The sequence below is a fragment of the Trichechus manatus genome, unplaced genomic scaffold (assembly GCF_000243295.1).
Source record: "Trichechus manatus latirostris isolate Lorelei unplaced genomic scaffold, TriManLat1.0 scaffold00022, whole genome shotgun sequence".
In the NCBI taxonomy this organism is placed as follows: domain Eukaryota; kingdom Metazoa; phylum Chordata; class Mammalia; order Sirenia; family Trichechidae; genus Trichechus; species Trichechus manatus.
This window is the reverse complement of record NW_004443958.1, coordinates 17400765-17425983: the sequence shown is the minus strand read 5'-3', so window position 1 is coordinate 17425983 and position 25219 is coordinate 17400765. Positions and strand designations below refer to the sequence as shown.

The window sequence follows — 25219 nt, the reverse complement described above, 5'->3', positions numbered from 1 at the left end:
TGCGCCACCAGAGCTCCTCTTAGTATTTTTATTAAGGCTTCTTAGTATAAAACAGACCCAAAGAGTCCTCCTCCAATTTGTGGTTCTTATTATCAGTTGTTCTGAGCAGTTCTTCATTTTGGGTTTCACTGAGGTGTGGATTCCCTGTGCGCGCACACTGTGAGGTTTGTCATTTTATCTTGGTGAAATGTGTACCTCATGTTCTTCCATTCAGCTGTTTTCTGCTCTCACTCAACATGACCTGAAATAAACCTGATAAATGCAAAGATATTTTACTGTTCTGTCACCCCAAGTTTATCGGGTTGTGCGTATGCACTCACATAAAGACAAAGTGTGTGTGCATGCGCGTGTGTGTATGTGTGTGTTGTGTGCTTTATCTTTACAGTGATGTTCTCTACATGTATTATATAAAAATGCTTAAATTTTAGGTGGTAAGACTTTTCAGTGAAATTAACTATATTTTCAAATGTTCTGCCTTTTTTCTCTTGCCTTTGCCCTTCCCGATCGAAGTCTAGGAGAGTAAGTCAATACTTTTTGTGAGAATGTATTTTCCTGCTTATCTGTCTGAAGACCTGTGTGCTCATTCTGCATTTCAGCGTTAATTCATTTCTTACGTTTTCATTCTGTAATGGTTCTTTCTAGTCATGCGGTCTTCAGGAATGTGGTTAAGTCTCAGTGGAGTGCTCGTGTTCAGTCAAGCTTGTTTGCATCTCTGTTGTTGGTTTGACCCTCATCACCCTTTCCACCACATCAGCATTTTTCACTACCACAGAATCATCTTTCTAAATTAAAAATATGATTATAACTATATTTTACAGAGTACTAGTTACAAAACAAGAATTTTATAATAATTTTTTATACCCCTCTCAGAAGCAGCCCTTTTTATTGTGGGTATTTCTGCAGAGTGTGAAGGGAGAAACGGTATAGCCTAAAGAAGAACACATTCAGGTTGCATGAACTTTGTGTTGTGGTCCATGTAAATTTTACCAGTCCTTTCTGTGTTTGCCTCTGCTGCTGATGGAAACTGGTTTGAGTCGTATAATAGTCTGCCACTGCAGTGTGCTTGAACTCAGACAAGTAGAACAAGCGCCCTGGTCTAGAAATCAGGAGACCTGGACCCCAGCTCTGCCTCTGCCTTGCTTTATGCCTTTGGCGGTCGTTTACCTGCCTTGTTTCCTTCTCTATAAAATAAAGGCAAGTACCCTGTCAGCTCTTGAAGTTCTGTAATTGTCTCAGGCCCAGACCAGTGGGCAGAGGCTCAGTGGCAGAATAGAGTCCAGGACTTGAGAATTGTAACCAGTTTTTGTTAAATCTGTGGTTTCTTTTCTAGGATTCCCAGAGCCGACAAGGAGGATACAGCATGCATCAGCTCCAGGGCAATAAGGAATATGGCAGTGAGAAGAAGGGGTACCTGCTGAAGAAAAGCGATGGGTATGTGTGCCAGCCCCAGCACCCCTGTGTGTGATTAGCACACTTCCTGGGTGCTGTGACCCTCGGAACTTTTTTCAGCCTCTCAAATGGAAAAACAGACTTAAAAGTTTTCTACTGTGCTAGCTTCAGATCTTGAGCACACTGGTCTTCAAGTAAGTCTGAGGTTTCACTTGCTGTCTTTAGAAAAAGCAGTGATTATTCTGTGGCCCCTACATAGCACCCATGACATGTAACATGCATTTTAGGAAGGTAGGTGCTGAGTGGAACAAGAAGCAAGCAGATGGTGTGCTGGCCTCATACTCGCCCACCTCTCTGCTTTTGTTCCGGGAGTTTCCTCTGCCTGGAATGCCTCCCTGGCCGTTCACACCTCAACCTTGGGAGTCATCCATGACTCCTCTCTGTCCTCTTTTATCATAGCCAATCTAGCAACAAGCTTTCCATTTCTAACTCTGAAAATAATACATTTCTTGCCCTCTCTGCTGCCCCTCCTCGGTTGTGAGCCACCATCCTCTCTCCTGGACTATTTTTGTAGCCTCCTAGCTGGTCTCTCTCCTCTCGCTCTTCCCCTTCTCCAGCTCATCTCCACACAGCAGTCAGAGTGGTCTTTTAGAAAATACAAAGCATGCCATGTCATTCCCCTGTTTAAAATGCCCCAGTGGCTTCCCATCACATACAGGGTCTCGCTCATCACCCCCGCTTTCTCTCCAGCCTCATCTTGTGCTCCTTTCTCCCTGCTTCAAACACACTGGCCTTCTTTCTTGAACAAATGATTCTCCTTCACAATAAGTTTCTAATAAGCTCAGTGTGTTCTTCCTTTATGCTTTTTCTCCCTTTACACATTCTGCCAAGATGCCCACCATAAAAAGTGCTGCTTTTGAGAGAACATGATTACTCACTTTACTAATTGGCATCTTTTAAAAAAAAAAAAGTGTCCCAGCTTTTGATTGCTTGTGGATATGTGCTCCTGGGTTGACTAAGCCACGTAATTTTGTTGTTTTGTTTTAATTTGTTAAAATTGAAAATATTTCTGGAATCTTTGTCAGTTTTATACATCATTTTACTCATACATTCAACAAATACCTTTTGAGAGTCTGACTACCATGTTTTTATGCCAGTAACACATGTGTTCAATGTTTGTTTGCCAGCCACACCTCCCCGCAAGGTATTTTCATAAGCATCCTGTGCTGATTTTTTTACAGCCACATTTTAAAGTGGCGCAACATGCTTATGAAAATACTTTGCAGGGGGAGGCCGCAGTTGGCAAACAGAACACGTGTATTATTTGCATAAAAATACAGTACACGTCAGGCACCATTATAGGCACTGGACATACAGCATCAAACAAAAGAAAGTCCTTTCCCATATAAAGCTTACATCGAGAAGACAGACAATAAGTAAGTAAATACACAGTAGGTCGAATACTAATGAGTGCTGTGGAGAAAGAAAAAGCAAGACGAGGGATCCCGGGAGCATGGGAGATGGGAAATGGTTCTTGCTATCATACAAGGTGGTCGGAGAAGACAGCACTGGGGTGACATTTGAGCAAAGGCCTGAAGGAAGTGAAAGAATTGTCTGTGTGGTCACCTAGGGGCAGAGGGAATGGCCAGGAGCATGCCTAGCACTGTGATGAGTCTCAAGGAGTTCAGCATAGCTGGAGTAGCATGAGCATGCTAGGGAGTCATAGGAGATAAGGTCAGAGGGGCAGGGATCAACGTCACAGAGGGCTTGTTCCGAGTGAGATGGGAGAGCTCTGGAGGGTTTTGATCAGAAGAATGGCACAATCCATGACTCGTCTTGAAAGGGTCTCTCTGGCCTCCATGGTAGGAGTGACCGTGTACGGTGCTAGAGCAGAAGCAGGGAGACCAGTGGAGAGACAGCTCAGAAACACAGACTAGAGGTGGTGGCAGGGCCAGGGGATAGCAGCAGAGGTAGTGAAAAGTGGCCAAATTCCAGACAGTGATGGAAGGGCCAGCAGGATTTGCTGATCCAGGCTTTAAGGAGGAAAGCATCCCCGGCACATGGCATAGTGCCTGGCTGATCGTACACTCTCAATAAACGTGTGTTGACTGTTTACTGAGTTAGTCCTGCTGAAAATAAAAGAAGAAATGAAACACCAACTATCAAAATCGTAGCTTTACACTGGGCTCTTTTTAACACAGTAAGCAAATTATAGCCCAAACTGCACAGCACTGAGTGCACATAAATTACTAATTCTGTAGTTTATCATGCAGGAAAAGCCTCAGGCCCAGGAGCCCAGCCTTTTCCCGGTCACCTGTGGTACGAATCTCCCTTGGCCCCGTGGCAACCCGTGCTGCTCCAGCAGAAGGAGAGCTGCTAGTTTTGTGTTCTGTTGCAGACAGCAGCGTGCTGTTGGGAATCTTTTGAAGCAGAAGTATCGAACAGTCATGTTTTTAACACTCCTCACCTAAAGCCACGGTGGTTTTCTGGAAATTAGAATTCCCCGTTTCTAAGTGAAGTAATTAACATCTCTGCGTCCAAGGAAGGTCAGCAGGGTGTTTCCAAAGGTGGTGTTTTGTTCAAACCCTAAGATGTTCAAGGAGATTATCATCGTGTGATCATCTGCTGTGTGCCTGCCATACACTGCCAGGAACCTCACACACATCTCCGCTGGCCCCTTTCACAGATAAGGCAGCCCATTCCAAGGGGTCAGATAATTTGGCTAAAATCATACAGCCAGTAACTCTTGAGAGCCCGGACTTGATAGTAGGTCTTCTGACTTAATGCTGCCCTATCTGCCCTTGATATTCAAAGGGAGTGCATTGATGACCCTTGGGATACACAGGGCATAAACTGGCATAAGCTCACACCTGGTTCCCCGTTCTCTTGGTCTATTCTTCCTTCATGCATTCATTCCGGACATACTTATTAAGCACTCTAGTATCTAAGACAGTCTACTAGAGGCTGGAAGGAAAAAGGTGAAGACATGGTCCTCACCGTCACCTTGCTTGCAGTCTATTTGGAGGAAATAAGGGAAAAAGCCATTGCATCTTAGAGTTGAAAGGAGGTTGAAGTCAGGTGGTCCAACCTCCTCATAATTGCACAGGCAGCAAAGATAAATAATGACAACCCATAGTTGCTTGTGATTGCCTTCTGTGGAAGAGGAAAAAGTGAGATGCTTATACGTGAAGACACACTCATTTGCTAATGATGACTGCCCACGTGTCGCAGGATTTTCTCCGGAGGATCATTTGCGTTAGTAATTTCCAACCCTAGTTTTGCAGTTCTCCTTGTTACTTAAAAGATTGTTATACAATTAAAAATTTTTTAAAATAATGTTAACACTTTATGGCGCAAAGGCATTTATTGAGAGGCAAAGTAGCAGTTGCTTCACATGTATTTTCTGAAAATAGTCCTAGAAGGTGGGCATTACTGTCTTCATGATACAGATGAGTAAAGTGAAATTGTGAGACATTAAGTAACATGCACAAAGTCACACAGTTAGTGCGTGATGGCACTGGGATTGGAGCCCAGGTAATCTAGCATCAAAGTTAGTACTTGTTTAATTATACCAGGCTAGTTTCTAATAGAAAGCTCCTTTTCTGGAATTCTGAGATTCTGACATGGCATGACTGGTGAGTCTGTGTGGTGCCCTGTCTGAACACCAGATGGCGAAAGTCACTGGTATGTCCATTCAGTAGCCACACAGAGTAATGCATCGAAAAGCTTTCAGTAGAGACACAAAGCTCACCGCTAATTAAAGCTATTCCATAAAAGTTACAGGAATAAAAGTTATCCAAGTATTGATAAAAGATTGGGCATTGCTGCTCTCAAATCTGCAAGGAGATGTCTTACTTATCAGCCCTCTTCTCTGGCGATGTGGAAGTACTACATTAGTAATCTCTGTTAACCGGAATACTCATGCTTTGGGGTTGATTTCCTTGGCTTTATTAGCGGTGCAAGAGAATGTGGACCTTTTGGTTTTTTCCCTTAGTATGTGTGCATGTGTAAGAAAAACTAATGAATAAAGACTTTACTAAATGTACTGAAGAAGGGACAGTTTCCTCAGATTGAATAGTTTGTTTATTTTTAAATGTGGTGGTGGGGAAAGATGACACTGATTTTGGCTTTGTGTACAGGGAATGCCTCACCTGTGTTAACAGGTGAGGTGAGGGTAAGATGACGCAAAGCTGCTTGCAGAGAGTTTGGTCCTTAACCAGATGCAGGTGTGATTATTTGACAGCAGTCACTTCTAATCAAACATTTTCCTAGTTGGTACTTTCAGAGGAAAGTTATGTGATTTAGCTGTGATTTGGGGACAGTTTGTCAATTACACGCAGTCCCCGGGTTACAAATGAGATCTGTTCCTAACTGTGTCTTTAAGACGAATTTGTAGGTAAGTCAGATCAGGTGCATATGGTTCTTATTTAGCCTTACTTCAGTGCAAGAAAAGGCTCGAAGCCTTTTCAATGGTTTAAAAGTTGCTCGTGCAAGTGAAGGTGATTACAATGAAGAATTTGTTGTGAGTAGGGGTTGGTTCAGTCATTTCAAAGTGAGGGCAAATTTACGTAACATTAAAGGGTAAGTACAAGTTGTCCCTAAGTCCCGGACTTAACTGCAGTTGCTCTGAACTGCCTCCTGAGGAGACTAGAGTTTTGAGCATGGTGTGTTTAATTTTACATTTGGTCAAATGGTGTCAAATTCTTACTTCCCTTTCGGGAGCATGCTTTGGAGCAACCTTGCTTCTAGCAGTTACGTATAAAAGAAGACAGTATTATCTGTGTTTAGAGTGGGTTTTAAATTCATGTTGTAGCAGGTTTCTTACAGGAGTGATTTGAGGAGGAAAAGAAAAAGACGGCTCCTCTAATGTCACCTGTTCCCATGGCAACCCGAAGGCCTGAGACGCCTCCTCCTAGCCTAGAGAGCCGCTGTTGCCTTTCCGTTTCCAGTTATGCTATGCTAATAGTGTCAGCTGGTGTGCATTTGTACCTGGCCGCGCACGTGCACGTCGGTTCCACATGCAGTCACTCACCTGTATCTGGGGCTTCACACACAAAACCCTTCCAAGCTGAAATTCGTTTTATTTGGCTTTTTCCATCCTTCAGTGTCATCAAATCAAATTGTTCAAAGCGTGTATCAATTTCAGATACTTTTGAATGGTTTAACTGCAGTTTACTTTCCCATATCAATCACGAACAGCTCTCTTACAGAGGCTCTGAGGCATCATGTGGTTTGAAAGTCCCCCAAGGGGGAAGCATACAAGTTTCCAAAGGCGACGATGATGATACATTCACCAGGCCTGGCCCCTGAGCCTACTTTTCTATTTCCTGAGGCAGTCCCAGCCCCACTCTTCCTTGAGTTAGTACTTTCTTAATTTTTTACAATCTAGTTTTAATTACATAAGTAATAGCTTAATACAGCCTTCGTATAAAAAATTCACAGATGAGGTTAATCCCTTAGCACCACCTCCAACACAAGTCTGGACCCCCTCCTCTCAGCGTGGTAAGCCTCTTCCCAGATCCTTTCTTACGCATTTCTGTGTATATACATACCCAAAGAAAACAGAGTACTGTTTTATCTGTCTGAAAGTTTTTGAGGGTTTTTAACATTATTAGATCATACCTTAAGTATCTTAAAACAGCTTAGTTTTTCAGTCAACAATATGCTTTAGAAATCAGTATAAGTCAGCACACATATATGGTTAATTCATTCTTTTAAACTCCTACGTAGTACTCTGTAGCATGTATATAACTAATTCATTTATTCGTTTTCCTGCTATTAGATTTCTGTTGTTTCCCATTTTCAATATCAAAAACAGAATCATAATGAGTATCCTTGCATGTGCCTACCTGTCTGACTACCTTCCATCCAAGATAATAAAAGGCAACCAGAATTTTCTCTTGCGTGTGGTGGTGGTGTTTTTTGTTTTGTTGTTTTTTTTTTTTTTTCCTTTTTTTTTTTAATTATTACTATGCATAACACTGTATAACTGCATGCCCCAGGATGAACCAGATACTATATCAGGTTGTGTTTGCCTTGTTCTTTAGGCTCCGGAAAGTGTGGCAGAGAAGGAAGTGCGCAGTCAAGAATGGAATTCTGACCATCTCACATGCCACAGTAAGTGTGTCCGGTAACTTCCTGTGGTGCCCTGCTTATGCTTCCTGTCCACATAGACTGGAGAGCAGACTTGGTGATGTGGCCAACCTGAAAGTCAGCACTGACGTTTTTCCCAAATATAGTTAATGTATGGATTTGGGTCAGATAGTTCGGGATATTCTTTACACCACCACCACACCACACCACCACCCCCAAAAAACACTTTTATCTTATTCTGCAGTGCCCTGCATCTTATCTTTGTATTGCTCCACAGGAACTTGTTTTTTGCTTTCTCAAACTGAATCGGTTAGTCTTTGATTGTATAATCTTACCTCTTGGGAAATGTTATTGATTGTTGTTGTGAAGAGCCTAAAGTTTTCTGAATTATAAATATGACAGAAGATATCCTTTGTAGGAGGAAGTAATGTAGGAAATAATACATATAAAAATTTTAATCTTGATGATAATCAAAGAAGTAACCATAAAAACAAGTAATTACTATTTGCGCTTTTTAAACTAGCAGAAAATTATTTTTAATTCTCAAAGATTCCTAGATTATAATGGAAAATGTATCAAGCAAGAATGGAAATGGCAAGGTATACCCACAGTCTTTAACAACACGCATAAGGTTTAACTGAGTAATCCTGGCTTGGAGAAAAACTTGTTAACTTTTAGCATCCTGGGGCAATTACGTCCTTGAGTTATGTATGATAAGCAGTTAGTTGCTAATAGGGCAGTGGCAGTGAGGGGTGAGCATTTACTACCTGGCAGTGTTTCATTGTTCACAGTCGAGTTTGGATTTCCCTTTGTTGAAGAAAGGAAATCCCACTTACTAAGCACTTCTTCGTACTGTACACATCATAATGTTTATTTCACTTAATCCTCCCACCAACCCATGTGGTATTATAACTTCGTTTTACAGATGAGGAAACCGAGGCACAAAGAAAAGCTGTGACTTGGCTAGTAAATGGCAGAGTCAGAATTCACACTTGAGCCTGTCTGGCATTGTCCATGTGCCCTTTCTGTTTACCTCTCCCCTGGCAGAGCCCCGTGATCCTACTAGCTGTGAGCTCCCCAGGACACATTCCAGGTCCTGTTCATCTTTCCTCCTTCACCCCTCACACAGACCTCGGGACACCAGACGTGCTGAGCACACACTTGTGACCATGTTCTCCTGGTAGATGACTGCCTGCATCCTAAAGATTATTGCCCGCTATGGACCTTGAGCAGTTAAATCATCTCCATCCTTGCCCCCTGAGGACCCTCTGGTGATTCCTCAGGTCTTCAGGTCCCACCTGAGATTTTTAACCATCATGCCAGTTGTGACCAACCATCAGAAATCATGCCAACAGACTTAGATCAGTTAGTAATTACCATTGAAGCTCTCTAGCAATTATTTGTTCATGAAGCTTTTATTGAGGTTCTGCTCTGCCAGGTGCTAGGCTGGTCATCAGCCCGTCAGAATATACAGACCTGCCCGTCTTCCAGAATAAACGGAGGTGCTTTCTCCTTCACATGTATCTGGGACTCACTGATTCTGTTACCTGGATCCTTATAAACTGCACTTCTAATCATCAGTCAGCTTTCCCTAGCCACACTCAGGCTCTGATGAGATCTGATTTTATTTGCTGATTTTGTTCTGAGTAGTGTGATCACGCTAATTAGTGAGCAGAGACAAAAAAGAAAAACCCCAAGAGAGATGTTATCACTTCTCCAGTCCTGAGGGAGTATTCTTCAGGTTAAACATACTAAAATAAAAATCTTTCATGTAGAATTTTTATATAAAGAATGATCTTTATATAGATCATACGTTTTTAGTTAAAGATTTGCTTTGTGTACCCTAACTCTTCACCTTCTGCCGAGAGGTCTTCCATTGGATAGGTTTGACTGTAACCGTCTTTACTAGGCATTTTGAGAAGTTACATAATGGTCTGTGGTCTGTTTCCTTAAGAGTCAGCTGTGGAAAGCAGCACATGGTGGTGAGAGATTGCATAGTTGATGGCGTGAACCAGGCAGACCTGGGTTCAGGTATCAGTGGCATTGCTTATTAGTTATATGACCTTGGACAATTTGCTTTAAAAAAGTTCTCTGTCATCCTCTCTTTTTTTCCTGCTGAAATACATTAAGGCTGTGATTAACAACAGATTATCATGTTGGTCTCATTGTTCAGTGGCTAAGAGAATGGACTTTGGCATCTGTCAGATTTGATTCTGAATCCCAGCTTTGCCATTTACTGTGTGACCTTGAGAAATATTTAACTCATGAAAGCTGCCATGAGGATTCAATGAGATAACCTGCTGTGTGTTGTCACTCATGCTTTGTGGGCACTCAGTTAAGTCTTTGTTGCTATTACTGTTATCTCTTTGGGTGTGGCTGGGGATATGGAGGTTATTGACAGGCAGCCTCTCCTGCTACAAACATCACAACTTGTTGATTCACCTCTCCTGCCCCACAGCAGCCCAGGGAAAAGAACATTCCTCCCACTGAGTTGTGTTATTCTGTTTTACCTTTTTCATTGGCAGTATTATTGTCAGAGCATAAACCTAAAGTCAGATTTTTTTTGTGCCAGTTACATCACTTGTAATCAACATCCCAGCTCCTGCTGAAAGTCCTCTGTAGCCAGTTTGAGCCAGGGCTTCAAGCCAGTTCATTCCAGTTCGACTCCCTACTGAGAATTTGCATTTCTGCCTCAGATATATTGATTCTGCATCTTAACAGGATTGTTATGTATACATAAGAATCACCTGGGGGCCTTGTTAAAATTCTTACGTATACATGGAATCAGTTGGGGATCATGTTAAAATGTAGATTCTGATTCAGTATATCTGGGATGGAAATGCACATTCTCAGCAGGGGATGGAACCTGAATAAACCTTTTCGAAGCCCTGGTTTTAGCTGGCTTTTCCTGACTTTGCAAATGACATTGATTACTTAGAATTAGGTTGAAAATCAAGGCCAGCCTTTTCCTGGGAAAACAAGGGATTCAGTGATCTCTGAAAAGGTGAAGGGAAGAACCTTTGTTATTAGAAAACTTGAGGCTTTTGTTTGGAACTCCTTAACACGTGGGAATTCCTCCTGCTTGAAGGGCCCCAGTGGATGTCACTGTTCCTGTTGTTCTTACCAGGTGGTTCCAGAGGGAGCCATGCAGGCATTAGATTAACAAGGCGTGGTCTGGTGACTTGACCACGGGCAAAGATCTGCTCCAGACAGCATTCATCTCCCCAATTTACTGTTCTAGAGAAAATACATTTCCTTGTACACCTGCAGGATTTACTGCCCATCCTTCGAATATTTAATCTGAAAATTCATTGTTTTTCAAGTATCTGTTCAAAAACAACTTTTTAAATTTACTATTCAAGATAATGCAACCCTGTACTATCAATTCAGTGGGACTTTCTGAATTTGCTGTAATAATAATGGCTTCCACTTAATAGACCATCTAGTGTATTGAAGCACGGGATAAGATACTTTAATTTCAAAGGATAATTCTAATGACCCTATGGCAAACATTTTAGTCTGCCTCAAAATTGAAGCCTAAAGAAGTTTATATCAAGCCACTGAATCATTATGGATATATTTCTATGCTTTGAATTGTTTGCTTTTCTCCTTTCCTTTTTTATTATAAGCATTACTTGTATAATAAAATAAATTATAAAAGAGAGGAAATATAACAGTTATAGATGGAGTATTACTTCGTTGTTATTCTCCTGAAAAACTAATTTCAAAAGTATAAGAAGCTGTGCTTTTTAAAAATGCTTACTTTCTGAGTTCAGTAACCTCAGTGTCACATACAGTTTAAGTTATGGGTTGAAAAAGAAGGAAATACGTTTTACTGAGCCCTTACAGCGTACTCTGCACTTAATCTTTAGGGTAGCCCCACGAGATAGATGTCACTGTCTTCCTTTTCCACCAAGCTGGAAGTTCTTAGGAGGTAGAGACAATGTCTTATTCATCTTTAAATTCCAGTACCTAACACATTGCCCAACACATAAGTACTGCTTAATGAATATTTCTTGAATGAAACTACATTTTATAAATAAACTAAGACTCAGAGAAATTAAATCACCTGCCTGAGGTCACGCAGATTGTAAACAGTGGGGCCGGTTTTCAAAGCCTGTGCCCTTCCTACTACATCCTGGGACTTTCCTCCAATGCTACATTGTTGTTAGGTCTTCGAAAGTTTCATGAATAATAGTTCTTTGAAATGAAATAAACGAATTACCTTGTCATTAGATCAATCATAGTACCTTGGGGTAGACAAGGTGGGAAGGGTTTCTGGGAAGGGCGGGGCATGTTGGTCATGAAGATATTATGAGAGTTCCATGAATTTATATCTGAATTCAAAGATTGACTAAATAATGTCTTCCATTTTTCAAATGTCTGTAGTTGCCCTCATTAAAACCGTAACAATCGTTAAATCCATAGTCACTTATTTTTCAATCAGGCAACACTAAAAGTACTTTTAATGTAACACAGAAGTCTACTAAGAAGGTTTGGTGTTTTGCTGGAAAAGGGTGGGAATCCAGCTTGACTAGACCTGGTAAGCCTCTTTGGATTATGCACGTGTCCGAATGCTTGGTGATCTGGTTGTTTTAGGTAAGAGGCAGCCTGTGAGTCAGCCTGTAGTTAAGTGCCTGCTGAACTACTTATTGTGGATGGCTTTTGTGAAGCTACTTCACGTGCACGCCTCATCCATACGGTAGGAGAATAATAGTACCTCTGTCTTGGTGTTGTGAGACTTAAGTGAGATAATGCATTTAAAGCCTTCTAGAGCCTGGACAAGGAGCCCTGGTGGCACAGTGGTTAAGCACTTGGCTGCTAACGGAAAGGTCAGAGGTTCAAACCCACCAGCCGCACTTCTGCGGAAGCACATTGTGGCAGTCTGCAGATTACAGCCTTGGAAACCCTATGGGGTAGTTCTGCTCTGTCCTCTAGGGCCACTATGAGTCAGAATTGACTCCACAGCAGTGGGTTTGGTTTGCGTGGAGCCTGGGCCACAACGAGTGTCCAGTAAAGATTGTTACTGTCTTGGTTATTGTCATCTCAGCGAGCTGAGCCCTGGAGCCAGTCTGCCTGCGTTTGAATCAGGGCTTTGAACCGGTTTGTACCCCTGCTGAGAATTTGCGTTTCCACCTCAGACATACTAAATCAGTCTACAGTTTAACAAGATCCCCAGGTGACTTTTATGTATAATACATTTTAAGAACCCACTGCTCTACTAGTGGTTCTCAGAGTTGGTCCCTAACCAGCAGCCTGGGGACTTGTTAGAAATGCAGTTTCTCAGCAGGGGCTCAAATCAGAATGAACTGGTTGGAAGCGCTGGTTTGATCTCCAGCTCTGACACTGAATCCTTAGTGGCTGTTTCTCCATCTAAATAAAATGGGGCTATTAATTGTCCTAACTCACAGGTGATTGTGATGATTAAAAGGGTTTATTGATTATAAGTAATTAGAGCAGGATATGGGGCATAATTAGTGCTCAGTAAATCCCAGCTGTTATTACTATGCTTCCCTAATGTGTTGCTGCCTCCATTTTAAGCTGGGGCTTGTTAGAATTCTTTTGCATTGCTAGTTCCTTTACCCCTGAAAGTACTCGAAGCCTGTTTTGGGTAGGTGTCTTTTCATAGAAACTAAATTTCTGCCTGCTAGGGTTTTACAGCTCTGTCACCTTCCGTGGTGTTCCACTAAAGCAAGAATTTGATGTCTCTCTCCTTGTCCTTGGGCTCTTTGGACTCCAAGGACTATTGTTTTTCAGTCCCATCCAGAGGCCTGAAGATAACATTCATCTGCGAGGGCTTTAAACGCTGCACTAAAAGTACACTGGGGAAACACAGACCTGCACAATGGATTCTCCTTTCCTTGCAGGGTATTTAATAACCTTGTTTCTGTGACTCAACCTTTATGGCATTCTCATACTATTCTGAACTCCCCAATTTCACACGTTTGTCCCCGAAGAGATTAGAAAGGAGCACTGTGAATTTTAAAAGGGCAAACTTTAGAGCCGGTTAGACCCAGGCACACACTCCCAATCCAGCTGTAGGACTTTGGGTAAATTAAGTTTTTGGAGCCTCAGTTTTCTCAGATGCAAAATGGGGATAATTTGCTCATTTCAATGTTTTCATGATTCCTTTCTAAAGCAGGCATTGGGCTAGCTGCTGCAGATGCAGGGGCGATTATTGACTCTTGCCCACCTAGAGCGTGGAGTAAACAAAAGTGCTCTAAAAGAAACGAACAGGCTCTGTGATAGAAAATAAATGGGGCACCTCCTTCATCGTGGTCAGGTCAGGCTTTTCCAAGCAGGTAACAGTAAAGCAAGGAGAGACACATTCCCCGTAGAGGGAAGAGGAGAGTCCAGAGTCCTGAGCCTCGAAGGAGTGTCGAAGGAGCTAAGAGAAGCTATTATGGTAGAAATGATACGGTTTTTCTTACCATTTTTGAAGACTTGTTTGGACGCTTACATAAGACACTGCTTGGAGAGGTATTACTGTCTATATATTGTGCATTAAAACAAGACAAAATTCAAGTATGATTAAAAAATACTTATAGTTGGTGTAACTGAAGTTCCAATCGAGCAAGAACCAGAAAAAAATTTATAACAGTGTCCTGAGCCAATATTATTTTAATTCTTTACTTGAATGTCTCCCTCCCCCATTTGAATAATACTTCTCTGTTTTATTTCACTTTCATCAGCTCCAGGTAGTGCTGTTTTTCCTTCATCTTGTCAGCCAGCTGCTCACCCTGCTGCCCTTTGTGACGTGGAAGCTTTAAAAAACAAAAGATCAGAGTTGCCTTTCATAAATCAAGTTCAAAATGCAGCCTCACGTCCAAAGGCATTGTTATTAAATCTTCACAGGCAGAAGAAATACAGTTGTTCAAGGACAGATAATGTTTGGGTATATAACATAAGCGGCACTTCTCCAAAACTGAGGAGGCCACCTAGGTCACAGTGTCTTTGTAGGCTTCTGCGACGTTGCAAACACAGAACTAAAGACCTTAACATTTATTAGAGGGTTTCCCAAGTTCACGTTTTATAAAATAACGGGTATAGACAGAGACTTCATCAGTCTGAAATCAGAAGAACTAGATGGTGCCCAGCTACCACCAATGACTGCCCTGACAGGGAACACAGTAGAGAGTCCCTGACAGAGCAGGAGAAAAATAGGATGCAGAACGCAAATTCTAGTAAAAAGACCAGACTTAATGGTCTGAGACTGGAGGGACCCTGGAAGACATGGGCCTCAGACTCTCTGTTAGCCCCAAACTAAAATCGTTCCTGAGGCCAACTCTCAGACAAAGATTAGACTGGGCTGTGGGACATAAAATGATACTTGTGAAAAATGTGCTTCTTGGCTCAAGTAGATGCATGAAACTGAATGGGCAGCTCCTGTCTGGAGGTGAGATGAGAAGGCAGAAAGGGTCAGGAGCTGGTTGAATGGACACGGGAAATACGGAGTATAAAGGAGGAGTGTGCTGTCACAGTATAGGGAGAGCAGCTAGGGTCACATAACAATGTACGTATAAATTTTTGTCTGAGAGACTAACCTGAATTGCGAACTTTCACTTAGAACACAACAATCAAAAAAAAGGTATAGAAGTCTACCTGGTTACATCTTACAATTTATTCTCCCAAATGATACATTCTACAGGGATTTTTACTATATTTGGTTCTTGATGAAAAGTCTTCCCCTTTATTCTTTGAATCCCAAGATTACATAGCAGCATCACTGTAGGGTTCATTTCAGATGAAAATCCTTTCTACCGGTATCTGAATGAAACCATTACAAGTGATTAGAAGAGGCTGCCGTTGGCTCTGTTGATCCCATGATGCTCAACCTTGACAGCACATTAGAACCATCTGGTCCCACCCATGCAGATTCTAATTTAATTGGTTTGGCGGACGAAGCCCAAACATCAATAGTTTGTAAAAGCTTCCCAGGTATACTTCTAATGTTCAGATAGGGTGGAGAGCCATTAAGCGCACCCCCTCCACCCCCTTACCCCCCGCCTTCCGTTTGTTTGCAAGTGTTATAATGTAGAGGGACAAGAAAGAGAAGACTATGGGGGTGGGGTGTGGAAATAGCAGCCATTTGCAGGGACATTTGTAAAGTTTGTATACTGGCTTGTCACCCTCAATCAGAACCTGGCCAGTTAGAAGTCTGATTCTCATCTTCTTTGTTCTAGTTGAAGATCCGTTTACTGGGTGAAGCAGTTAAAATCAGAGCAGTGGACAAGTTTAAGCTTTTTCCAAGGCTGGGCTTGATATCCTAAATACCCAGATAGGAAAATGAGGTCATAGGTGAATCTAGTTACTGTGTCCTTTAACCACCTGTCTGGCTCCTCTCTGTCTGCCTGGACACCCCTACACTTGCCTTCTCTGTCTTCTTTTTTGCCAAGGTTTTCCCCCAAGGCTTTCTCTGCTTACCTCACCGCTTCACCCTGTCCATGGCGCATGCCCTGTTCAGTTTACTCTTCTGTGACCCGGATGTTAGACAGGAACAGGTGTTCCCGTTTGAACCTTAGTGACTTAATGGGTAACTCTCCAACAGGTGTTTGCATTTTAGCAAGGCTGCTGCCTGAGGCTAGAGGGAAATTTCTAACAGTAGAATTCTGTGTATGGGTTGTGTGGACGGTATCAAAGGAGATATTTGGGAAATAATTAGTAATTATGAAAACAATAGCTAACATTCATTGAGCACTCACTACATGCTAGGCACTTTATGCACATTTTCCATTTAATGTTCATAACACCCTTATGGGGTAGTTGCTGTTAACTCCCTTTTAAAGGTAAAAAGTCTGAAAGTTACATACCTAGTAAGTGCTGGAGCGAGAGTTAACCCGAGAACTTGAATTCCAGAGCCTGTGCTGCTTCCCGCTGTGTGTGGGGCATTGCCCTAGTGAAGTGTCACCGCTGTGTGTGGGGCATTGCCCTAGTGAAGTGTCACCGCAAAGATGGCATTGTTTTCTCTCTGTGATGAGAAGACTTAAAGCTAAGGCGCTTGCTCATGGCTCTAGTAGTGAGTGGCTGAGTCCAGACTCAGACCCGGGTTTGATTGCCTCTGAACTTTGCGTTTTTTCTCCATTCTAACATGCACCAATAGTATGAATATGTTGCCTTTCTAAATTAACAGAGTATTGTACCAGACATCCAGAACTAGCAGGAGCCTTCGGTTCCCAAAGTGTGGCTCCTTTAAAGCCAGGTGTTTTGTAGCAGACGCTTACTCGAGCTTCACAGAACAGCAAGCGTCGCAACCTCTATTCCTTCTTACCAGCTAATCCTCTGGAATCACAAGGGGTCACAGTGCCGATGTGGCCTAGGATTTGAGGGACTCTGTCTCTCCCGTTTGGTGTTGAGCAGGGATTGGAGGAGACTCTTGCAAGGAACTTGTATCTTAGGTGGAAAAGGGAGGATGAAATTGAAGAATTAAAATACAAAGGAGGCTACATATTGAAACCCCAGCCCTGACAGCTTGAGAGGACAGAGGTTTTTCAGCCTTCCCTTGTGGGTCTGATATACTGCGTGGCATTCTTTGTGTTCCCAGTGACTCTAATTCTAGCAGAGGAGTGAGTAGAGTAAAACCTCGTTAATTGAGAGCCCGCAAACTTAGAAAGTGTGGCCATTGGGTTACAGTATGCGTGATTGGTTCTTACGGAGTAAAGACTAGAGAGTTCTGATTCTACAAATGTGAAAGTATAAGACTAAGGATCTAGTGTCTGAAATCACTTGATTTTCACTATAATTCTCATCCCACCCTTCCCAGTACAAGAAATCATGCATTCCTTAAAAATGTTTTGACTTCACCTAACGTTCTGCCATTACTAGCTGTTAACCTAAAGGCGATTACTTAAGCTTCCTATGCCTTGGTTTCCTCATCTGTCTAATGGGGTTAATAATAGTGGTACTTACTTTTTGTGTGGTTGTGAAGAGTAAATAAGTAAATATATGTAAAACACTTAGAACAGAGCCTGGCACAAGGAAATGCTGTGTATTTGTCAAATGATGATTTTGTTGTTTTAATGGACTGCTATTTGTTTATGAGGATAATATAAATCTGTTATAAAATTATTTTCCATAGCCACTCACTGCCCTTTTTGTTGATAAAATGTAATGAAGGATACTTTAAAAAAAAAAAAAAAAACTCCATAGCTCAGGTATTTAATCATCAAATTAATGCATTTTGTACAATTATCCTAAGTCGGAGGGTTTTTGGTGTATGAACTCTGATTAGGGCACCAAGACAATGGACTGAAGTGCTTTCTACAGTTAAATAGGTTATCTGAGTTTAAAAGTTCTTCCTGGACTGGCCCAAAGTCTACATACTGGCAAATAGTGGGCACTCAACAAATGTTTGTGGAAATGACTAAAGGGTGACTATCCAGCATGTTTATCAGATGCAATAACAACAACATCAGCCCCACTTCTTTTCAGGAGCTCAGTTCTTTCTGTCCACGTTACAGCATTGTCTAATGTTGAGTCAAGACTGGAACGTACTCTCAGAAGTAGAGTAACGAGTTTCTTACTGCAGTAAGATTTTCTTGGAAACCTCCATTGTCAAATATATCTTTCTTATAGGTGCACACATTCTTCCAAATGGGAATCAGTCCCATGGTTAAAACGATCGGGAGGGTTAAGGGTATTCACAGTCATCCACACTGTAGAATGAGTTACATCAGTTGGATAACCAGCTACTTCTACCCTAAGCTGGCAGAGGATCACTAAAGGGATGGTGGAGTATTCACAAGAGTAGTAATTTTGGAACATGTCCAGAACAGGGTTTCTCAGCAGGAATATTAAGTAACTGGGAGGGAAGATGGGAAACGAGCCATTTAAAGGCCAAAAGGACAAGAAAAGGGAGAACAAGAGAGCTGTTTTCACTGACTGCACATTTTCTGAAGGCTTGTCTGGATGGAGAAATGGCATGACAGATGGAAGAGGCCTGGGAAGAGCTTTGTTCAGATCTCAGCTTTGCCTTACGCTTTCCGTAAAACGTTGGTCAGTTTACTTCACCTTCTTGGCCCTTGGTTTCCTCATCTGTAAAATGGGTACAATAACAGTACCCAGCTCATAGGGTTGTTGCAAGAATTAAATATTAGAATGTTGTAAAGAACCTAGCAGTTTAGGTGTCCAATAAATACTTGTTGAACGAATGACATCTGACAATATAAACTGTTAGCTTGCCCCAAATAAACCAAAACACCTTCCAAAAGCCAGTAGTTAGTTTGAAAAGCTACTGCAATTTTGGAGATAAGATTTCTCTGCGGTGGTAGGTGTTCAGCATGTACCTGACTTACTGCCAGGGGTTCATTTGTGGTTATTGGTTGCATGCCAAATACATGTGTTCCTCTAGGGCATAGTAGGTGTCTAAATAAATATTTATGGAGCGAAAATGTTCACATGAATACAAAGGTCTGAGCAGCTCTGTTACCAAACACCAGCGTAGGAAGTGAAGAGAGTTTTATTATTTTGGAGTTTGCTTCTTTGCACACAGCAGCCTCAGCCTGGCTAGATCAGGTTGTCAAGTAATTAATGATGTTCACTACTTGCGTGAGAAGCAGAGCAATTCAGCAGGATGATGGGGGTAAATCATTTCATTTTTGGACACTAATTCCAGCAAAAACACTTCAAGGTGGTGCAAACTAAGCTGTCTAAGGACAGACGTGTGGTGTTTGTTTCCTTTCCCGAGATGCGGCAGCATTCATCAGAATTGACTCGCTCTGTTTCTGGATGCATTTCTACTTACATTTCTGATGACTTTCCTAGCCAGATCACCATTTTCTGTTTTGAGTGGCAGAGTGTGTCAAACAGGTGATATCCTCATCACTTCTGTTCATCTATCTAGAGGCTTTGTAGTTGACAAAAACTTGAATAGGTTCGCCTTTAGTTCCGTGTGTGCGTGTGTGTGTGTGTGTGTGTGTGTGTGTGTGTGTGTAGGTAAAATGAACGCGTTTGTGTATATTGTTAATTGAAAGAAAGCAGTTTATAAAACAAAGTATACAGCTTGAACCCATGTTTTTGAAAAAACAGACATCATACTTATCTTGTTAAAATCAACAGTGGTTATTTTGGTGTAAAACGGCCATTGGCAAGTACTATTGGGATTTTTCTTTGCACGTGTATCTGTCTCCTAATTTTTCTTCAGTGAATATGTATTATTTTAATGAAAAGAAAAGTTGTTTTTAATGAAAAGTAGAATCTCTAAAAGGATAAGCCTTGGAGTTTCAGGGAACAGAGCCGTGAAATAGTCGTTTTTGAAAAGTGTCATAACTGTATTTGGAGGAGAAGCACTTGTAGCTTTTGAAAGAGATGCTGCTACACAGGAGAGCCTTCAGGGACATGTCCTTCCCTCCGCTCACCATTAGATGCAGGGACTGAGCAGCTCACCTACTATGTAGAGGTTCTACATGGGAGAATGTCTTCATCTCCAGCCCCCAGTACCACGACCATGGCTTTAGTTCAGAGCTCAGCATTTCTCCTCTGTCGTACTCTCTCAGTCTCCCCTGTCTCCTCCACCAGCCACCCTCCTTATAAAGATCTTTCTGAAATTCAGGTTCCACGTCATCGCTCCCTGATTAACTTCTCCAGCAGATTGCCAGTGCTCCTGGCACAGGAGCCACATGTGGTCCCTCGCTGCCTCTCAGGTCAGCATCACCTCCTCCGCTACCTATCCCCTCACTCCCCAGGTCCCTGTGCTGGCTCCTCCTCACCCTTCCCACCTGTCTGCCTGCTCATGCTCCCTCCTCCTCTAAGACCTTGCTGGAGGGTTGAGGCTGCCTCCTTGGAGCAGTGTCTGAGTCCTCAGTGCACTCCCAAGCTCAGGCCCCAGGGCCCCTGCACCAGGCACATCGTCTTTGCTTCCCATAGCTGCTTAGTGGGTGGCACGGACCACATGGTTTTCATATGTGCTTGTAATGTGGTGGCGGCCTAATATCTGTCAAATGAATGAGTAGGTATTTCAGTTGGCTTTGGAAATTTCTCTTCTCATTAATTCTGAAAGTAAGTAATTGGGGGAGAATCAAATGACCTGCAGCCTTAAGAAGATACTAAGTTACAAATTAATCTTTGAAAACTTTGCTTTGTTCATTTCTAAACCTACTCTTGTCGGAAGAAGATGTTCTTGTGAACTGGGGCATCCAGCTGTTCCCTGTGGGCTATCGTATGGGAGTCTTTCCAAGCCCATACTGCACAGTGGAGGCAGAAAGGAAGGAGTCGGGGCTTTGGGCCACTCAAACCTGGGTACAGGTCAAGGCTCTGCCATTCCCCTACTGAGAGACCTTAGGAACATTGTTTGACCTCTCTGTGCCTCCTTGTCTTTATCTAATACAGGAAACTCTAAGGTATAGAACATGAGATAGGATGAGTAAGGCGCCTGGAAGGCATTTATGCACTTGGTAAATATTTATTGAGTGCCTGCTGTATGCCAGATACATTTTAGTGAACAAAACAGAGAAAAACTTTTACCCTGAGTGGGAGGAAAGACAAAAAAGCAAATAATAAGTCATAGTAAGAGTCAGGAAGATTATACAGAAGGCTGTAAGGAGATGGAAAGTTATTGCGAGGGTGGTCAAGCCAGGAAACACCTTCTCTGAGGAGGTGCCAGTGGGGAGCGGCGTGGAGGTTGGGGAAGGGTGTGCAGGCAGATGTGAGGCCATGGGACAGACAGGTTTTATTCTGAGAGTGATAGGAATCATAAACATGAAGTCCTCAATAAATAAAAGTTTACTAGGTTTTCTTCCCCCTTTTCCCCCCTTTTCTTTCCTGTACTTAAGCAATATGAAAGAATTTCCTAAACTGTTCCACAGTGATGTGGCCCAGAACATGCCATTTAGTCTTAACTTTGATTTTAGTCTGCTGAAACCCCAGGACAGATTATACCTTCTTTAATCAGTATACCTATAAATTAGTACTAACATTGAAAAAGCACTTTGAGATTTGGGAACGTTATGCAAACATCTGGAATCGCTGTTATTACTGCGGTGATTTTCATGCCTTGTGATGCCCTGGTCTTCAGATTCTGGTTGAACAGACCATTACGGGTGTTCTTGGGCTCAGCTCAGTACTGAGTACATCAGTGGCTCAGACAGTCAAAAATTTTGTGTGCTTTTGCTCCTCAAAGTCATATTTGGGATGATGGATCATTTGGCAGATGCGTCGCTGGCAGCTCATTTTGGGAGAAGGACACAGTATATCAGCAGGATGTACGTGTGTCAAATGAAGTTCATTATTGATGTGGCAAATGTAAGTCCAGTAGACTTGACAACCTTCTAAGGGAATAAATATTATGTGTCACCATCATTGAAGTTGTGGGTCAGTCACGGAATGACTTAATCTGTTATAAAACCCTTATCGTCAGAAGCTTTCCAGAAACATACTTTGAAATAGTCATTGCTTAGAAATGAGAGGTAAATGGTACTGTTTAACCTTTCTGAATTCAGTTATTACTGAGTGTCATGGATTGAATTGTGTCCCTAAAAATATGTGTCAACTTGGTTAGGCCATGATTCCCAGTATTGTATGGTTGTCCTCCATTTTGTGATTGTAATTTTATGTTTAAAAGGATTAGGGTGGGATTATAACACCCTTACCCAGGTCACATCCCTGATCCCGTATAAAGGGAGTTTCCCTGGGGTGCAGCCTGCACCACCTTTTATCTCTCGAGACGAAAAGGAAAGGGAAGCGAGCAGAGCGGGGAGACCTCATACTATGAAGAAAGCAGTGCCAGGAGCAGAGCGTGTCCTTTGGCCCCGGGGTCCCTGTACAGAGAAGCTCGTAGTCCGGGGTAAGACCGATGAGAAGGCCGACAGAAAAAGCCTTCGCCTGAAGCTGATGCTCTAAATTTGGACTTTTAGCCTACTTTACTGTGAAGAAATAAATTTCTCTTTGTTAAAGCCATCCACTTGTGGTATTTCTGTTATAACAGCACTAGATGACTAAGACACTGAGCTTGAGTGGTTTTTTTTTTTTTTTTCATTTTTGAGATGTTGTATCCTTTTTGTGCATTGGTTGATAAGGGTGTTCAGGAACACCAGTGAAATGTAGATTTGGGAAAAACAAGAAATCTAGTGAACCCCACTGCCATTTTCCAGTCTGAGTGGTATCTAAAAAAATTCTTAAATTTTTCAAAACAGATTTCTCTATATTAAGAAACTTGAAACCTTTTACTATGCGTAATCAACTTAAGCTTGGGAAGTTCTTCCCTATGTCTGGCCCATATCTCCTAATGCAATATGAGTGTGTTTCTTCTTCATCTGTGCAAATAGAAAACAGCTGCCCAGCCTTCCCCTTCTAGCAACCCTTCATGTACTTGAAGATGGTTATTAAGTCACTCCCTAGCCTTCTCTCCTCTGGACTAAATAATGCCTTAACCTGATCTTCAAAGTTCTTGTTTCCCACCCCTTTAATCATCTCTTGATCTTCTCTAAGCTTTTCCACATCCTTCTTTAAATGTGGATTCCAAATTGGAACATTGTATTCTAACGAGAGTTTCACCATTGACTGGGATTGCTGTCTCTCCCTGGCTGTCAAATGTCATTGTCATTCCTATAGAAAATGAGACGATTTTATCAACATCCAGAAAAATGAAATGTAGGACTAAGGTTCCTTTTACAATGGACTGGGCCTTCATTTGTGGCTGCAGCTGCTGGTTGTGGTGTCTGAAGCCTTTAGAAACCCAAACTCCAGATCTATTCTAAGAAGAATTTGGAGGCCCACAGACTCCACCCTCCCTGTTCTGGGTTTGGTGATCCGTCTGTGGTACAGGAATCCATTCCCAAGCACTCGTCTTAGGCAGAACTCTTGTGTACAAGGAGTTTACTTCTGGTTGCTATGTCTAAATCAAATGCAGTGTACATGAACGCTCTTGGGGTCCTGCCCTTCCTCACCCAGCCAGTTTCTTGTGGAATAGATAAGTACAAGACAGTTATTTTTGTGTCTAATCTCATTGAAATTGCAGAGGGAAGAGATCTCAAAAACTGTCCGAAGTGCACAGGAAGTAGATGGAAATCAACTGCCCCGACGCCCATTTTTGAGAATTGGAGGTGCAGCATGTCATTAAAATGGTCTTGATTGTATGCCATCTCTGTGTTCAGGATTTGATTAGTTCACTGGTGTGACTTTCTACCCCTTCCCCTGTGTTTTCGTAAAAACTTAAGTTCCTCGGGTGGAAATGCTCCTGGCATGGCGATTTTCAGAATCCTGGCTCAATTTAAGGCAAGAGGACAGGCCTGACTGAAGATTTCCATTGCTCATTTCAGCAGGCTTGTTGTGCCCAAACAAAGCCCAGCCTGGGTGCTCAGATATTTTCCCTCCTTTGCTGGCTCCTGCAGGAAGCAGCTGTTCTGGCATCAGCCTTGGCCAACCGTGTGACCTCGGGCAGGTGTAGGCAGGAGGGCAAGACAGAATATTGACCACAACGATTGCATGGCAAAGCCTAAGTTAGCACGGCTGTCGGGATATCACAGCGTCTGTCTGTTTTGTATGTCTGACCAAGAGATTTGCTGATAATGATATAAAATCCTTATTATAATTTTCCTCTCCAGGTATTGGGGCTCGTTAAACAACTTGTAATTGTCCTTGTTCTTTTGAGAGAGCTAATGTAAATTTCATATTGCAGCCAAAATTGATGGATAGCTGGGATATCGGGTCTGGGATAATTGATGACTGCGGCCATTTTGAATAAAGGGCTAAGCTAATTTCACAGTAAGATAAAGTATGTTGGATATTTGTAGGTTCCAGAAAGGTGCGTTTCCGTGGACCATGCACACTGTTCACTGAAAGCCAGGTAGATTGTTTCTGGTTCTGTTCTGATTAATCACTAGGATACATATGCACAGTTAAAAAAGACATGTAGAAAATTAAAAGACGTTTAGTAGGGCATCTACATTTTTTTCCCCTTCTTTAATGAGACTCAGAATTTCAGTGGGGTAGATAACACGTTAGGAAGTTTACCAGCTTATATTTGAGAACAGAAACTTACAGATCTGGTGTCTTCTTGTAGTAAAGTTGGAGCAAGCCCAGATGTCTCTTTTCTTCGTTGCTAAAAACGTATTCTTGTATCTCTGAGCAGTAACTACAGGGCAGGCCTGTGAAGTCACGTGCCGGCTCTGAAGGGCACCGAACATGCAGATGAGAGGGTAGTGCTGCTCCTAACTTCTCTCTTTTTTTTTTTTTCCCCTAGTCTAACAGGCAGCCAGCTAAATTGAACCTTCTCACCTGCCAGGTGAAACCAAATGCCGAGGATAAGAAGTCTTTTGACCTGATATCACGTGAGTCCTTTTTCTGTCTGAACCAGCTACTGCAGATTCCGACACCTGCATGCTGCCGTTCTCTGGGCGTTGGAGCAGCAGCCTTTCTAAGCACGGCTCCTCAAAGTGGGCGCTTGAACACTCAGTTATCCCTGCATCCCTCTGGCCTCCTCATTAGCACCGAGCCCACCTGCAGGTGGGAAGGCATAGCAGGATCAGCTTTGACCAGGAATGAAATACAGTCTAGATTTATACATGGAACTAGACCAGTTCTTGACATGGGTATGCAGTTTTATCCCCTTGGAGAAATTTTTCTAAATATATTCCCATTTCTCTCCTAGATCTGCAGAATCACAGTCTTTGGTGTGAGACTCAGAGTTAGATTTTTTTGTTTTTTTTTTTTTTAAAGTCCCCAGGTGATTCTTACCTGCACCTGTGGTTAAGAAGCACAAACCTAGACTTGGGAATGCAGACCTGTCACTCTATCCATACTCGTC

The 25219-nt window shown here is 42.3% G+C and overlaps 1 protein-coding gene across 2 annotated transcripts in view; it reads left to right on the top strand.

Moving 5' to 3' along the window:
• Nucleotides 1-25219, top strand: part of ASAP1 (ArfGAP with SH3 domain, ankyrin repeat and PH domain 1) — a 312941-nt gene that overhangs the window by 228597 nt on the left and 59125 nt on the right. For both annotated transcript variants that reach the window (XM_023728200.1, XM_023728199.1), the window contains 3 exons: nucleotides 1331-1431; nucleotides 7437-7506; nucleotides 24656-24743. In XM_023728200.1, the coding sequence (XP_023583968.1) occupies nucleotides 1331-1431; nucleotides 7437-7506; nucleotides 24656-24743 (259 nt within the window). The remainder of the gene's footprint in view (nucleotides 1-1330; nucleotides 1432-7436; nucleotides 7507-24655; nucleotides 24744-25219) is intronic.